The sequence below is a fragment of the Salvelinus alpinus genome, chromosome 6, assembly GCF_045679555.1.
Source record: "Salvelinus alpinus chromosome 6, SLU_Salpinus.1, whole genome shotgun sequence".
NCBI lineage: Eukaryota > Metazoa > Chordata > Actinopteri > Salmoniformes > Salmonidae > Salvelinus > Salvelinus alpinus.
The window spans coordinates 60,913,713-60,930,259 of record NC_092091.1 but is presented as its reverse complement, the minus strand read 5'-3'; the positions used below and the strand labels follow the sequence as shown (position 1 = coordinate 60,930,259).

At 41.6% G+C, this 16,547-nt stretch overlaps 1 protein-coding gene across 8 annotated transcripts in view; it reads left to right on the top strand.

Moving 5' to 3' along the window:
* Positions 1–13,006, top strand: part of LOC139579080 (bifunctional UDP-N-acetylglucosamine 2-epimerase/N-acetylmannosamine kinase-like) — a 42,255-nt gene extending 29,249 nt beyond the window's left edge. For all 8 annotated transcript variants that reach the window (XM_071407321.1, XM_071407322.1, XM_071407320.1 and 5 more), the window contains 4 exons: positions 413–634; positions 4,277–4,459; positions 4,681–4,800; positions 6,522–13,006. In XM_071407321.1, coding sequence (XP_071263422.1) covers positions 413–634; positions 4,277–4,459; positions 4,681–4,800; positions 6,522–6,757 — 761 coding nt within the window. In that variant the 3' untranslated portion in view covers positions 6,758–13,006. The remainder of the gene's footprint in view (positions 1–412; positions 635–4,276; positions 4,460–4,680; positions 4,801–6,521) is intronic.
* Positions 13,007–16,547: the final 3,541 nt, after the last annotated feature.

Genomic DNA, 16,547 nt, shown 5'->3' with positions numbered 1-16,547 from the left:
ATGCGAATCTGTCAAGAAGCACATTGTTGGGTGGGGCTTGCAATTGAACCATTTCACTGTTCTTGAGCATGTGTCAAATAACTGAACTTTGTTAAATGTTTTTAAATGCGTAAACCGTCACAATCTCTTGCCCCAATTATTTGTGCTCAACGACAATAAATACGCTTCAAAGTCTGCATAGACCCTAGTTTTCTTACTATTTAATAATTTTTTACATTTGAGTAATTTCGCAGACAATCTTATCCAGAGAGACTTAGTGCATTCATCTTATGGTAGCTAGGTGAGACAACCACGTATCACAGTCGTAGTAAGTACATTTTTCCTCAATAAAGAAGTGGTCAGTAGCTAGTAGGAAAATACCCCTAGTTTGACAGGATCTGATTCTCTTGCAATCCCCCCCCCCCCCCCTCAGGTGTGTCGACAGGGGGCAGAGTGAACCCACAGGAGGGTGTGATCCTCCACTCCACCAAGCTGATCCAGGAGTGGAGCTCCATCGACATCCGCACCCCCATCTCTGACGCCCTCCACCTGCCCGTCTGGGTCGACAACGACGGCAACTGTGCCGCCCTGGCAGAGAAGAAGTTTGGCCACGGTAAAGGAGTGGAGAACTTTGTCACCGTCATCACTGGAACAGGTAATATTGCCACCATAGAATTAGAATGATTCACTTTGGTCATTCATTTTCTGTTCATTGTATTTCTATGAAATATACATGACTGTCATTATAAAAAAGAAAGTTAAATTAAGTTAAAAGGTTATGGTAAGTAAAGGTTGAGAATTCATTCCACACCCATAATGGCGTGAGATGAGATGGATAGTAAACAATGACAGTATGGGTGGATCGAGTGTATAACAGGCCAATCAAAACGAGGCAATCAGATGTCAATCAGTACCTTTTTCCTTTTGAGTGGATTGAAAAGGTATTGAAAAACTGGATTTGTGTCCTGAAACAGTCCTCCACGGCTACCCCTATTGAATGAGGGATTGTTGTTGAGGCATTTGCAAACCATTTAGTTTTACAAAAGTGAGAGACTAAAAGAAAAGACCTCACCGTAACCATGTTTTGACAATGCTACTGATACTATTAACCTCTTTGGGCTAAGGGGCAGTATGTTCACGTCCGGATGAAAAGCGTGCCCAGAGTAAACTGCCTGCTACTTAGGCCCAGAAGCTAGGATATGCATATTATTAGTAGATTTGCTACTGATACTATTAAGATGTCTAATTGGTTCACTTGAGAACTTTTCCCGGGGACAATATTTTAATGGCATGAGGCATTGGAAACGATTGCAAAGATGAAAGCACATGCTTGTATATAATCTCGTAAGGCAGTGCTTATGTGTAAATCATAATTAAGCTGTCATTAACCTAAAGCTTAAAGTTGAGACACCTGGTTATTCTATCAATAGGCTATATTTTCCCTTTCCTCGTCCCTACCTGGCCTCGAACCAGGAACCCTCTGCACACAACTGCCTCCCAGGAAGCATCGTTACCTATCGCTCAACAAAAGCCGCGGCCCTTGCGAAGCAAGGGAAACAACTTCTTCAAGGTCTCAGAGCAAAGTGACGTCACCGATTGAAACACTATTAGCGCACACCCCGCTAACTAGCTAGCCATTTCACACCGGTTACATATACATGCCAAAAATATGTTGGATTCTGGGTAAACTTTGAAGATTGTTATACGCATAAGCATAGTATATAAAGGAGTGGAAGACTGGTTTTTATTTGAGGTTAATGGTTCTCTGTAGAAAGACAGATGGCTTTGGAATGTGTTGGGTGGACGGGAGGAGATCACAGGATTGCTAGAGGGGAAGCGGATGGACATCTGTGGATTAGGTGAAGGAGGGGTTGAGGTCAGGTCAGACCCCCTGAAGGAAGAAAGTATGGTTCATTATCCTGTTACCCTCTTCCTGTGGAACCATAAGATGTAAGGATTGGAGAGAAGGAGGAGTGCCTAAAGTGGAGTATATATACTTGTAGTGGAGGAAACATGTCTTTGTCTGAATACAGCTGTGTCGACCCTTTGGGAAGAATTCAACTTGGTTAAGCTTCTCTAGTGTCCGGGAGTTATTTACTTTAGAACCTAACAGATGGCGCTGCGAGCAGGGTTCACCACGATTTGTAGTCAAACCAAAGACTCCAGATCAGTGGAGCAGAGCTGGCAACAGACAAGGTAGGCAAGTTCCTATATCTGTTTCCACTCATTTTGACATTTTGGGGAGATGAGAATCGTAGGCTGAACATTATAGGATACGGACCTGGAGAGCCTGAGTTTAATTCAGTAGGCCCATTGTGTAACGACCAGTAGTAGCTTTGTGGTAGATGGTAAGTCCCGGAAGGTAAACCTGAACAGGTTGGTACCTGTAGGGTAAGTCCTAGGGGGTAAATCCTGAATCGCCATTTGTCGGATAATCTATTTCACTGTTTTTTAGCGCATAATTGTTTGGGGTTTGAAACGTTTCTGTCTGCAAACCTGCATGGTGACATTCTTTCCATGCCTCTATCTTCTTTCATGTCAGACAACAATAGTATGGTTTTCTATAGTCATGTTCCACGTTCTGGTTGGTCCTTGGCACGTTGACAGGAAATGTGGCATGTCTGTACATTTCAAACCCTGGATGATGACTGTAAACTCTTATGACTTTTTTGCCGAAACACATTGGACGTCCTCCAGCGACATCCCAAGTATAAATACAGTTATGTATACACACTAAAGGGTAAAACAATACGTTTTGAGCAAAATAGTGTGTTTCAGAGTAGGGCATTCGAGCAATTGGTCTGATGGCTTTCCGTGATGTTGTCGGCTTCCCCGCTTGCTTGAGGAGCAATAGAGAATTTTTTTTTTTACTAATACATACAAAATAAATACAAATATTGGTCATTTTAATTACTTAAACTTAACCAGTCATATCTAGAGTTGGGCCAATGCAGTTTCTGTCTGAACGTCCGGAGAGAACCACTTTCTCATCCATAGCCGTTGCTAGGTTATAATTGACGCTTCCGTGCTGTTTATTTCTGAATGGAATGGGAAAACTAATGAATATGTCCAGTGAAAGCTGATATGCAATTTGTTGACAACACATGACAGACTTGGATACACATGATAATCAATAAAAACGTCTAAATTCCCTCCGTTTCTCATGTTTACAGCTGGTCATTTCATAGAGGGAATTGTCGGCGGCGCTCTCGTGTTACATCTCCAAAATGTAGAGAATAAAGACACTCACATGGCATCCGTTCTAAAATCTGACCGCACTCTCTATATATGTCTCTGGACTTAACCGTTATGTTTAATTTCTGAACAGGTGTAGCGACCCAATGAGCAATACTCTTCCTGCTTTGCACAGGATCCGTTCTTAGCTAAATGCCATCGTCCATAGTGACAAATTAAGTTGTTTTGATTGCTACGTTGCTCTACCATTTGTATTGCTAGCTGAAGTATCTAATTATAAAATGTTAAACCTACGCCCCGGTTTGTCATTGATCAAGGAACAAACATAACAATTAACTGAATAACTAGCAATCTTGCTTAGCTAGCTAGTGTTAGCCATCATCAAGCTGGTGCACAACAAAGATACACCACATGTTAGTTTTTCTGTGAGTCACAACATAAGGCTTGTTCGTTCTTGCCAGCGTAGATACTGTGGCAGACCAGGGGGTTTGGTCAAGACGTTTACACAGATCAGACAGAGTAGGATTAGCTCGGTTTCAAGGGTGTTTATTTAAATAATACATCAAAAGGATAGGTCTCCCCCATGAGACCCTCTCCGGGACACCGTCTTTTGGGCTCCGGGTCTTGCTGTATCCTGTCGGGCACAAAAACGGAACTCCCTCCTTTTAGCTCGGGCACCGTCTCCAACTATACGGAAGTCACCTTTCTTGCCTTGTGTGCTGCCCTTCTGGCAACTTTATGGGACTTGTACAGCTGGTGAGCAATCAGCCCTTGATTACCCACCAACCACAATCAGCCCCAATTAGTCCTGTCCGGAGAGCCCGTCGAGAGCTGGCACGTCCAGCAGAGGGAGCCATCGCCTCGTGATGTAGACTGTCTGCCACCAGGCCTCAACAAGTTTCCCCCTGGTGGCTGACCTGCTGTACGCCACAATACGTATAGCTACGCATCATGCGTAGCGATCAAACAACATTTGTCACTATAGGGGTGACTTAACCTTGCTAACAAAGGACCCCAAACGAATAAGGTAGTCGTGCTGATCGGGAAGCCACACCGACATCGGCGGTGGCACCACTAACCATTCTGTTTGTTTTGTGAACAGGCATCGGCGGGGGCATCATCCAGCACAACGAGCTGATCCACGGCAGTACGTTCTGCGCGGCTGAGCTGGGCCACATTATGGTGTCTTTGGACGGGCCGGAGTGCATGTGTGGCAGCCGTGGTTGCATCGAGGCCTACGCATCAGGCATGGCCCTGCAGAAAGAAGCCAAGAGGCTCCATGACGGTTAGTTAGAACACTTCTTAATTAGATTGTTTTGTAATCCTTCACATGAAACCAAGAGGCACAATGCATGGTGGTTATAATGCATTGAACCAGGCACTTGTTCATTTGAACACATTGGGTGTCAGTTTTCACCAGGGAGGGGATGCAAAGCTTAAAGCAACATGTCTTGTGAAAAAGAGATGTTGATTCGACCCCTGGCCCGTGTCTGTTTGGTTCTCCAGAGGAACTGCTGGAGGTGGAAGGGATGGTGGATCTGAAGAAGGCTGAGTCCGTCAGCGCCATCCACCTCATCAACGCAGCCCGCCTGGGCAACCGCAAGGCTGAAGCCGTCCTCAGAACAGGTGGGTCCACACTCCTTATGTTGGTTGAACATCACCTTAAATCAGACCTACTCCTTCATAAGTTAAAGTAATACCTTGCCCATAGAAAGTCTACACCCCTCTTGGATTTATTCACATTTTATTGTTACAAAGTGGTATTACATTTTATGTTGTCAATGATCTACACAAAATACTCTTAAAGTGGAAGAAAAATGAAAACATAAAAAAAAAAGTGAATGAAAATAAAGCACTAATATACCTTGATTAGATAAGTATTGACCCCCAGTAGTCAATACATGTTAGGGACACTTTTGGCAGTGATTAGAGCTGTGAGTCTTCTTGGGTAAGTTTCCTAAGAGCTTTGCACACCTGGATTGTGCAATATTTGGCCATTTTTATATATATTTTAATTCTTCAAGCTCCGCCAAGGTTTTTTGGGATCATCGCTAGACAGCCATTTAAGTCTTGCTTTCAAACAGATTTTAAGTCAATTGTAACTTGGCCACTCAGGAGCATTTACTGTATTCTTTGTAAGCAACTCCAGTGTAGGTCATTGTCCTGCTGAAAGGTGAATTCCTCTCCAGTGTCTGGTGTAAAGCACACTGAATCAGGTTTTCCTCTGGAATTTTGGCTGCGCCTAGCTCCATCCTGTTTCTTTTCACCCTGTAAAACTCACCAGTATTTGCCGATGTCAAGCATACCCATACCATGATGCAGCCACCACCATGCTTGAAAATAAGGAGGCAATTGCATAGTGATGTGTTGTTGGATTTGCCCCAAACATAAGGCTTTGCATTTTTTTTTTTTTTTTTCAGTATTACTTTAGTACCTTGTTGCATACAGGATTCATGTTTTGGAATACTTTTATTCTGTATGTTTCTTTTCACTTTGTCATTTACGTCATTATTGTGGAGTCACTACAATGTTCAGTTTTACTCCTATCACAGCCATTGAACTCTAACTGTTGTAAAATCACCAATGGCCTCATGGTGACATCCCTAAGCAGTTTCCTTCCTGTCCTGCAGCTCAGTTCAGAAGCACTACTGCATCTTTGATGTGTCTAGGTGGTTTAATACCTCACCCACAGCATAATTATTAACTTGACCTTGCTTAAAGAGATATTCAATGTCTGATTTGCTAGTTAGTCGTCTACCAATCATTGCCCTTCTTTGAGGCTTTCGAAAAGCTCCCTGCTCTCTGTAGATTAATCTGTGCTTGAAATTCAATACTTGACTGAAGGACCTTAGATGTTGTATGTATGGGGGAGAGAGGTAGTCATCCAGAAATCATGTCAAGCCCTATTATGTCACACTGAGTCCATATAACAAATTTAACTTCTGAACTAAATTGGACTTGACTAAATAAAGGGAATGAATACTTGTGCAATTAGTTATTTAAATTGTTATTCATTTGTAAAAATGTGTAGACTTTTCTTTTCACTTTGACATTATGGAGTATTTTGTATAGATCATTGACCAGAAATTACAATTCAATCCCACTTTTTGTAACGCAACATTTATTTTCCCTCAATGACTGACCTGGTCAAATACATTTGATAAACCACTTTCCTCCCACCATCGTTTTAATTTACTAGCTGAATTATGATGCATGGCAACAAGGTATCAAATGTTACCAAATGTGACATTGACATCATCGTCTAGACCCAGTTCGAATCATTGTGCCATCTCTATGAAAGCCATTCTGTATTTTATAGCTAACCCCTCTCCCCTTTTCCTCCTCAGCTGGCATGGCCCTTGGAGTGGGCATCGTCAACATCCTCCACACGGTCAACCCCTCCCTGGTCATCCTGTCGGGGGTGCTGGCCACCCACTACCAGGCTCCTGTCCAGCAGGTCATAGGTCAGAGAGCCCTCACCTCCGCCCAGAGCATCCAGGTCCTGACATCCGACCTCGAAGAGCCCGCCTTGCTGGGGGCCGCTAGCATGGTGCTGGACTACACAACCAGGCGCATCTATTAAGAACATTACGGTGCTGGACTACACAACCAGGCACATCTATTAAGAACATTACGGTGGTGGACTACACAACCAGGCGCATCTATTAAGAACATTGGTCAGTTGCCAAGTTCTAGTTTTCATTTAATTGGTCCCCAAAAGAGGAGGGCCATATCTTGCAATTCCCTGGTGTAGAAAGATGAACTTGCTATTAGCAAATAGAAATGGCTAAGATCTACAGATAGATCCGCCCAATAGGACCTACATCTATACTACTATCTGACATGCTCTTCTAGCTATCGCACCTTCTATTGGACGAACCATTGGCGATAATTTATTTCAGTCAGACAATGACAAGTTATGTGTATTTTCCAAAGGTTTCTTCAGTGATAGACTAACTAATTTTCAATGTCAACATATTGTCATTTCTACAGCGGATGAAATGCCTAATACAGTACTTAAATGGTAGTACTATTAACTACAGTACTAAAATGGTAGTACTATTAACTACAGTACTAAAATAGTAGTACTGAAATAGTAGTGTGTGTATGTGTGTGTGTGTCTGAATACATATAACAGCCTATACAGTCACAGTACCAGTGAATAGCTGGGTGTGTCCAGACAAAAGATTTCAAAAGATGTGACCAAATAAGTATCATTCGCATTCATTTATGCTTGTACTACATGGCCATATTTTGACCCTCATAATTCCATGGTTTTTGTTACTTCTTACTTCTAAACGTAGAAGATGTTATTTTTTGAAGCCACGCTATGAAAGCAGCATGTTGCTACGATGTATTAACAATATATGTATTTGTCTTACCGAGCTGTAAGCGCTTCGCGCCACTATCTTATTTTGAACCAGTTCTGCAACCCACGTGACTGACCCAAGGCCTACCTTCTCTAGGACCACAGTTACGACCTACCCTCAAATGTAGTGTCAAGGCCATGTATGTCATAGTTGTCTTGACTGTGTGCTTCAATTGAAGGTGTGCTGCCAAATCACTTGTCTTCATTATCATTCTTTTTTTGTTTTATGCACACCTTTTTTTGCCTTGTCATATTTCAAGAGATTACGGTGTACAAATCAGTCATGTGATAATCCCATTTGTGTATTCCTGCTTTTGATCATGTCATGGATAGAAGTTTTTTTATTTTACTTCACCTGGGTACTTTGTGACCTATCAATGCAATGGTCATTTTACACATTAAAAACACTAGAAAATGGTTTGGGGTGGATTACTATATGATTAATTCAATGCTATTCATCGTTTTAGGTGTGACTGAACTAGGCTACATCGTAAACACACCGCAGGGCTGGTTGGAATGCCAGCCTGTTTGTGCTATCATAGGATTTGCCTTTAATGTCCCAGAGGGGAAATAGTCTTCAACCCAAGACTGCTGTGTACAAAATAAACACTGTATATTAAACACTTAATTCAATACACATTCCCATGTCATACACACCTCGTGTCATTTGTCACAATCGGTGACATGTATAATACCTGCCACTTACGTATGGGTGTTCCCTGGAATGGAAGAGAACCTCAATACATAGTTTATAATCAGGTGATGGTGTGATTGAAATGCCGCAAACCAGAATGACTGATTTCTTCCCATGCGCTTCATCTCCAGTTGACAAACAGGATCCGCCACCAGTTTGTTTGGTCACAGTAGTCGTGTATATTTCTAGAATCACAAAACAGTTGCACTCTTTTATTGTACAGAAATGACCAGGTATCTACTTGGTAAAGAAAAAACACCTTATTTTACAATATGTATGCCTTTGTTGTAACACGGAACCCAAACCGGCTGCGCGCGTGCGCCATCGTGCATAAATGTATTTTGTCCCTCCACACAACGCGATCACGACACGCAGGTTAAAATATCAAAACAAACTCTGAATCAATTATATTAATTTAGGGACAGGTCAAAAAGCATTAAACATTTATGGCAATTTAGCTAGTTAGCTTGCATTTGCTAGCTAATTTGTCCTATTTAGCTAGCTTGCTGTTGCTAGCTAATTTGTCCTGGGATATGAACATTGAGTTATTTTACCTGAAATGCACAAGGTCCTCTACTCCGCCAATTAATACACACATAAAACGGTCAACCGAATCGTTTCTAGTCATCTCTCTTCCTTCCAGGCTTTTTCTTCTCTTGACTTTATATTGCAATTGGCAACTTTCATAAATGATGTGCATTACAGCCACTGACCTCATTTGTCTTTCAGTCACCCATGTGGGTATAACCAATGAGGAGATGGCACGTGGGTACCTGCTTCTATAAACCAATGAGGAGATGGGAGAGGCAGGACTTGCAGCGCAATCTGCGTCAGAAATAGAACTGATTTCTATTTTGGCAACGCAGACGCTCGTTGGCGCATGCGAGCATTGTGGGTGCAATAATTGAATAACAGATTTCTAAATTTATTTTGCAACGCTCGGCAATGCGTTTGGAGCTCAATTCAACCTCTGCCATTGTGTCACACCCTCCGCCCAGAGCATCCAGGTCCTGACATCCGACCTCGAAGAGCCCGCCTTGCTGGGGGCCGCTAGCATGGTGCTGGACTACACAACCAGGCGCATCTATTAAGAACATTACGGTGCTGGACTACACAACCAGGCGCATCTATTAAGAACATTACGGTGGTGGACTACACAACCAGGCGCATCTATTAAGAACATTGGTCAGTTGCCAAGTTCTAGTTTTCATTTAATTGGTCCCCAAAGGAGGAGGGCCATATCTTGCAATTCCCTGGTGTAGAAAGATGAACTTGCTATTAGCAAATAGAAATGGCTAAGATCTACAGATAGATCCGCCCAATAGGACCTACATCTATACTACCGCACCTTCTATTGGACGAACCATTGGCGATAATTTATTTCAGTCAGACAATGACAAGTTATGTGTATTTTCCAAAGGTTTCTTCAGTGATAGACTAACAAATTTTCAATGTCAACATATTATCATTTCCACAGCGGATGAAATGCCTAATACAGTACTTAAATGGTAGTACTATGAACTACAGTACTAAAATAGTAGTACTGAAATAGTAGTGTGTGTGTGTGTGTCTGAATACATATAACAGCCTATACAGTCATGAGTACAGCCACAGTACCAGTGAATAGCTGGGTGTGTCCAGACAAAAGATTTCAAAAGATGTGACCAAATAAGGATCATTCGCATTCATTTATGCTTGTACTACATGGCCATATTTTGACCCTCATAATTCCATGGTTTTTGTTACTTCTTACTTCTAAACGTAGAAGATGTTATTTTTTGAAGTCACGCTATGAAAGCAGCATGTTGCTACGATGTATTAACAATATATGTATTTGTCTTACCGAGCTGTAAGAGCTTCGCGCCACTATCTTATTTTGAACCAGTTCTGCAACCCACGTGACTGACCCAAGGCCTACCTTCTCTAGGACCACAGTTACGACCTACCCTCAAATGTAGTGCCAAGGCCATGTATGTCATAGTTGTCTTGACTGTGGGCTTCAATTGAAGGTGTGCTGCCAAATCACTTGTCTTCATTATCATTCTTTTTTTGTTTTATGCACACCTTTTTTTGCCTTGTCATATTTCAAGAGATTGCGGTGTACAAATCAGTCATGTGATAATCCCATTTGTGTATTCCTGCTTTTGATCATGTCATGGATAGAAGTTTTTTTATTTTACTTCACCTGGGTACTTTGTGACCTATCAATGCAATGGTCATTTTACACATTAAAAACACTAGAAAATGGTTTGGGGTGGATTACTATATGATTAATTCAATGCTATTCATCGTTTTAGGTGTGACTGAACTAGGCTACATCGTAAACACACCGCAGGGCTGGTTGGAATGCCAGCCTGTTTGTGCTATCATAGGATTTGCCTTTAATGTCCCAGAGGGGAAATAGTCTTCAACCCAAGACTGCTGTGTACAAAATAAACACTGTATATTAAACACTTAATTCAATACACATTCCCATGTCATACACACCTCGTGTCATTTGTCACAATCGGTGACATGTATAATACCTGCCACTTACGTATGGGTGTTCCCTGGAATGGAAGAGAACCTCAATACATAGTTTATAATCAGGTGATGATGTGATTGAAACGCCGCAAACCAGAATGACTGATTTCTTCCCATGCGCTTCATCTCCAGTTGACAAACAGGATCCGCCACCAGTTTGTTTGGTCACAGTAGTCGTGTATATTTCTAGAATCACAAAACAGTTGCACTCTTTTATTGTACAGAAATGACCAGGTATCTACTTGGTAAAGAAAAAACACCTTATTTTACAATATGTATGCCTTTGTTGTAACACGGAACCCAAACCGGCTGCGCGCGTGCGCCATCGTGCATAAATGTATTTTGTCCCTCCACACAACGCGATCACGACACGCAGGTTAAAATATCAAAACAAACTCTGAATCAATTATATTAATTTAGGGACAGGTCAAAAAGCATTAAACATTTATGGCAATTTAGCTAGTTAGCTTGCATTTGCTAGCTAATTTGTCCTATTTAGCTAGCTTGCTGTTGCTAGCTAATTTGTCCTGGGATATGAACATTGAGTTATTTTACCTGAAATGCACAAGGTCCTCTACTCCGCCAATTAATACACACATAAAACGGTCAACCGAATCGTTTCTAGTCATCTCTCTTCCTTCCAGGCTTTTTCTTCTCTTGACTTTATATTGCAATTGGCAACTTTCATAAATGATGTGCATTACAGCCACTGACCTCATTTGTCTTTCAGTCACCCATGTGGGTATAACCAATGAGGAGATGGCACGTGGGTACCTGCTTCTATAAACCAATGAGGAGATGGGAGAGGCAGGACTTGCAGCGCAATCTGCGTCAGAAATAGAACTGATTTCTATTTTGGCAACGCAGACGCTCGTTGGCGCATGCGAGCATTGTGGGTGCAATAATTGAATAACAGATTTCTAAATTTATTTTGCAACGCTCGGCAATGCGTTTGGAGCTCAATTCAACCTCTGCCATTGTGTCACACCCTCCGCCCAGAGCATCCAGGTCCTGACATCCGACCTCGAAGAGCCCGCCTTGCTGGGGGCCGCTAGCATGGTGCTGGACTACACAACCAGGCGCATCTATTAAGAACATTACGGTGCTGGACTACACAACCAGGCGCATCTATTAAGAACATTACGGTGGTGGACTACACAACCAGGCGCATCTATTAAGAACATTGGTCAGTTGCCAAGTTCTAGTTTTCATTTAATTGGTCCCCAAAGGAGGAGGGCCATATCTTGCAATTCCCTGGTGTAGAAAGATGAACTTGCTATTAGCAAATAGAAATGGCTAAGATCTACAGATAGATCCGCCCAATAGGACCTACATCTATACTACCGCACCTTCTATTGGACGAACCATTGGCGATAATTTATTTCAGTCAGACAATGACAAGTTATGTGTATTTTCCAAAGGTTTCTTCAGTGATAGACTAACAAATTTTCAATGTCAACATATTATCATTTCCACAGCGGATGAAATGCCTAATACAGTACTTAAATGGTAGTACTATGAACTACAGTACTAAAATAGTAGTACTGAAATAGTAGTGTGTGTGTGTGTCTGAATACATATAACAGCCTATACAGTCATGAGTACAGCCACAGTACCAGTGAATAGCTGGGTGTGTCCAGACAAAAGATTTCAAAAGATGTGACCAAATAAGGATCATTCGCATTCATTTATGCTTGTACTACATGGCCATATTTTGACCCTCATAATTCCATGGTTTTTGTTACTTCTTACTTCTAAACGTAGAAGATGTTATTTTTTGAAGCCACGCTATGAAAGCAGCATGTTGCTACGATGTATTAACAATATATGTATTTGTCTTACCGAGCTGTAAGAGCTTCGCGCCACTATCTTATTTTGAACCAGTTCTGCAACCCACGTGACTGACCCAAGGCCTACCTTCTCTAGGACCACAGTTACGACCTACCCTCAAATGTAGTGCCAAGGCCATGTATGTCATAGTTGTCTTGACTGTGGGCTTCAATTGAAGGTGTGCTGCCAAATCACTTGTCTTCATTATCATTCTTTTTTTGTTTTATGCACACCTTTTTTTGCCTTGTCATATTTCAAGAGATTGCGGTGTACAAATCAGTCATGTGATAATCCCATTTGTGTATTCCTGCTTTTGATCATGTCATGGATAGAAGTTTTTTTATTTTACTTCACCTGGGTACTTTGTGACCTATCAATGCAATGGTCATTTTACACATTAAAAACACTAGAAAATGGTTTGGGGTGGATTACTATATGATTAATTCAATGCTAATCATCGTTTTAGGTCTGGCTGAACTAGGCTACATCGTAAACACACCGCAGGGCTGGTTGGAATGCCAGCCTGTTTGTGCTATCATAGGATTTGCCTTTAATGTCCCAGAGGGGAAATAGTCTTCAACCCAAGACTGCTGTGTACAAAATAAACACTGTATATTAAACACTTAATTCAATACACATTCCCATGTCATACACACCTCGTGTCATTTGTCACAATCGGTGACATGTATAATACCTGCCACTTACGTATGGGTGTTCCCTGGAATGGAAGAGAACCTCAATACATAGTTTATAATCAGGTGATGATGTGATTGAAACGCCGCAAACCAGAATGACTGATTTCTTCCCATGCGCTTCATCTCCAGTTGACAAACAGGATCCGCCACCAGTTTGTTTGGTCACAGTAGTCGTGTATATTTCTAGAATCACAAAACAGTTGCACTCTTTTATTGTACAGAAATGACCAGGTATCTACTTGGTAAAGAAAAAACACCTTATTTTACAATATGTATGCCTTTGTTGTAACACGGAACCCAAACCGGCTGCGCGCGTGCGCCATCGTGCATAAATGTATTTTGTCCCTCCACACAACGCGATCACGACACGCAGGTTAAAATATCAAAACAAACTCTGAATCAATTATATTAATTTAGGGACAGGTCAAAAAGCATTAAACATTTATGGCAATTTAGCTAGTTAGCTTGCATTTGCTAGCTAATTTGTCCTATTTAGCTAGCTTGCTGTTGCTAGCTAATTTGTCCTGGGATATGAACATTGAGTTATTTTACCTGAAATGCACAAGGTCCTCTACTCCGCCAATTAATACACACATAAAACGGTCAACCGAATCGTTTCTAGTCATCTCTCTTCCTTCCAGGCTTTTTCTTCTCTTGACTTTATATTGCAATTGGCAACTTTCATAAATGATGTGCATTACAGCCACTGACCTCATTTGTCTTTCAGTCACCCATGTGGGTATAACCAATGAGGAGATGGCACGTGGGTACCTGCTTCTATAAACCAATGAGGAGATGGGAGAGGCAGGACTTGCAGCGCAATCTGCGTCAGAAATAGAACTGATTTCTATTTTGGCAACGCAGACGCTCGTTGGCGCATGCGAGCATTGTGGGTGCAATAATTGAATAACAGATTTCTAAATTTATTTTGCAACGCTCGGCAATGCGTTTGGAGCTCAATTCAACCTCTGCCATTGTGTCACACCCTCCGCCCAGAGCATCCAGGTCCTGACATCCGACCTCGAAGAGCCCGCCTTGCTGGGGGCCGCTAGCATGGTGCTGGACTACACAACCAGGCGCATCTATTAAGAACATTACGGTGCTGGACTACACAACCAGGCGCATCTATTAAGAACATTACGGTGGTGGACTACACAACCAGGCGCATCTATTAAGAACATTGGTCAGTTGCCAAGTTCTAGTTTTCATTTAATTGGTCCCCAAAGGAGGAGGGCCATATCTTGCAATTCCCTGGTGTAGAAAGATGAACTTGCTATTAGCAAATAGAAATGGCTAAGATCTACAGATAGATCCGCCCAATAGGACCTACATCTATACTACCGCACCTTCTATTGGACGAACCATTGGCGATAATTTATTTCAGTCAGACAATGACAAGTTATGTGTATTTTCCAAAGGTTTCTTCAGTGATAGACTAACACATTTTCAATGTCAACATATTATCATTTCCACAGCGGATGAAATGCCTAATACAGTACTTAAATGGTAGTACTATGAACTACAGTACTAAAATAGTAGTACTGAAATAGTAGTGTGTGTGTGTGTCTGAATACATATAACAGCCTATACAGTCATGAGTACAGCCACAGTACCAGTGAATAGCTGGGTGTGTCCAGACAAAAGATTTCAAAAGATGTGACCAAATAAGGATCATTCGCATTCATTTATGCTTGTACTACATGGCCATATTTTGACCCTCATAATTCCATGGTTTTTGTTACTTCTTACTTCTAAACGTAGAAGATGTTATTTTTTGAAGCCACGCTATGAAAGCAGCATGTTGCTACGATGTATTAACAATATATGTATTTGTCTTACCGAGCTGTAAGAGCTTCGCGCCACTATCTTATTTTGAACCAGTTCTGCAACCCACGTGACTGACCCAAGGCCTACCTTCTCTAGGACCACAGTTACGACCTACCCTCAAATGTAGTGCCAAGGCCATGTATGTCATAGTTGTCTTGACTGTGGGCTTCAATTGAAGGTGTGCTGCCAAATCACTTGTCTTCATTATCATTCTTTTTTTGTTTTATGCACACCTTTTTTTGCCTTGTCATATTTCAAGAGATTGCGGTGTACAAATCAGTCATGTGATAATCCCATTTGTGTATTCCTGCTTTTGATCATGTCATGGATAGAAGTTTTTTTATTTTACTTCACCTGGGTACTTTGTGACCTATCAATGCAATGGTCATTTTACACATTAAAAACACTAGAAAATGGTTTGGGGTGGATTACTATATGATTAATTCAATGCTAATCATCGTTTTAGGTCTGGCTGAACTAGGCTACATCGTAAACACACCGCAGGGCTGGTTGGAATGCCAGCCTGTTTGTGCTATCATAGGATTTGCCTTTAATGTCCCAGAGGAGAAATAGTCTTCAACCCAAGACTGCTGTGTACAAAATAAACACTGTATATTAAACACTTAATTCAATACACATTCCCATGTCATACACACCTCGTGTCACTCGTCACAATCGGTGACATGTATAATACCTGCCACTATTACGTATGGCTGTTCCCTGGAATGGAATCCAGGGAACACACCCTCCATAGGAGCCTCCGACCACATTTTCATATCAAGCAGAAGTTGGCTTTAAGAGTTGAATACTCCTGATATAGACGTCCCAAATTAGGTTGCATTTGTAAAATCCACAATAGCTTGTTACTACACAAAATATCTATGAACATAACTTATGAAGCCATTCATTTGAACAGATTCAAGCTCAAAGATGTCACATTTTGACTGGCCACCTCCCAACCAACAGCGTGGCTTTGATCAAAGGTAGGCAGGTAGCCTAGTGGTTAGAGCGTTGAGCCAGTGACCGAAAGATTGCTAGATTGAATCACTGAGCTGACAAGGTAAAAATCTGTCATTCTGCCCCTGAACAAGGCAGTTAACCCACTGTTCCAAGGCCGTCATTGTAAATAAGAATTTGTTCTTAATTGACTTGCCTAGTTAAATAAAAGGTAAAAAAACAAACATTTGAGATACTGCATATGTTGAGATGGTCTTCGCCCTAATGATGGGAGTCTTCCCAAAGGCAGGCGGTCTGCTTACCGAGGACAGATTTTAACAGGAGTAAACCCCCTCACTTCACCTCTGCCATTTTTGCCAGATTCATTTGAACCCAAGGTCAAACAGCATTAGGCCCTCCACCACTAGGGGCACAAAACAATTTCATTGAAAATGCAGTATAAAATATGTTATTTGTCTCACCTGAAATTTTACTTCCA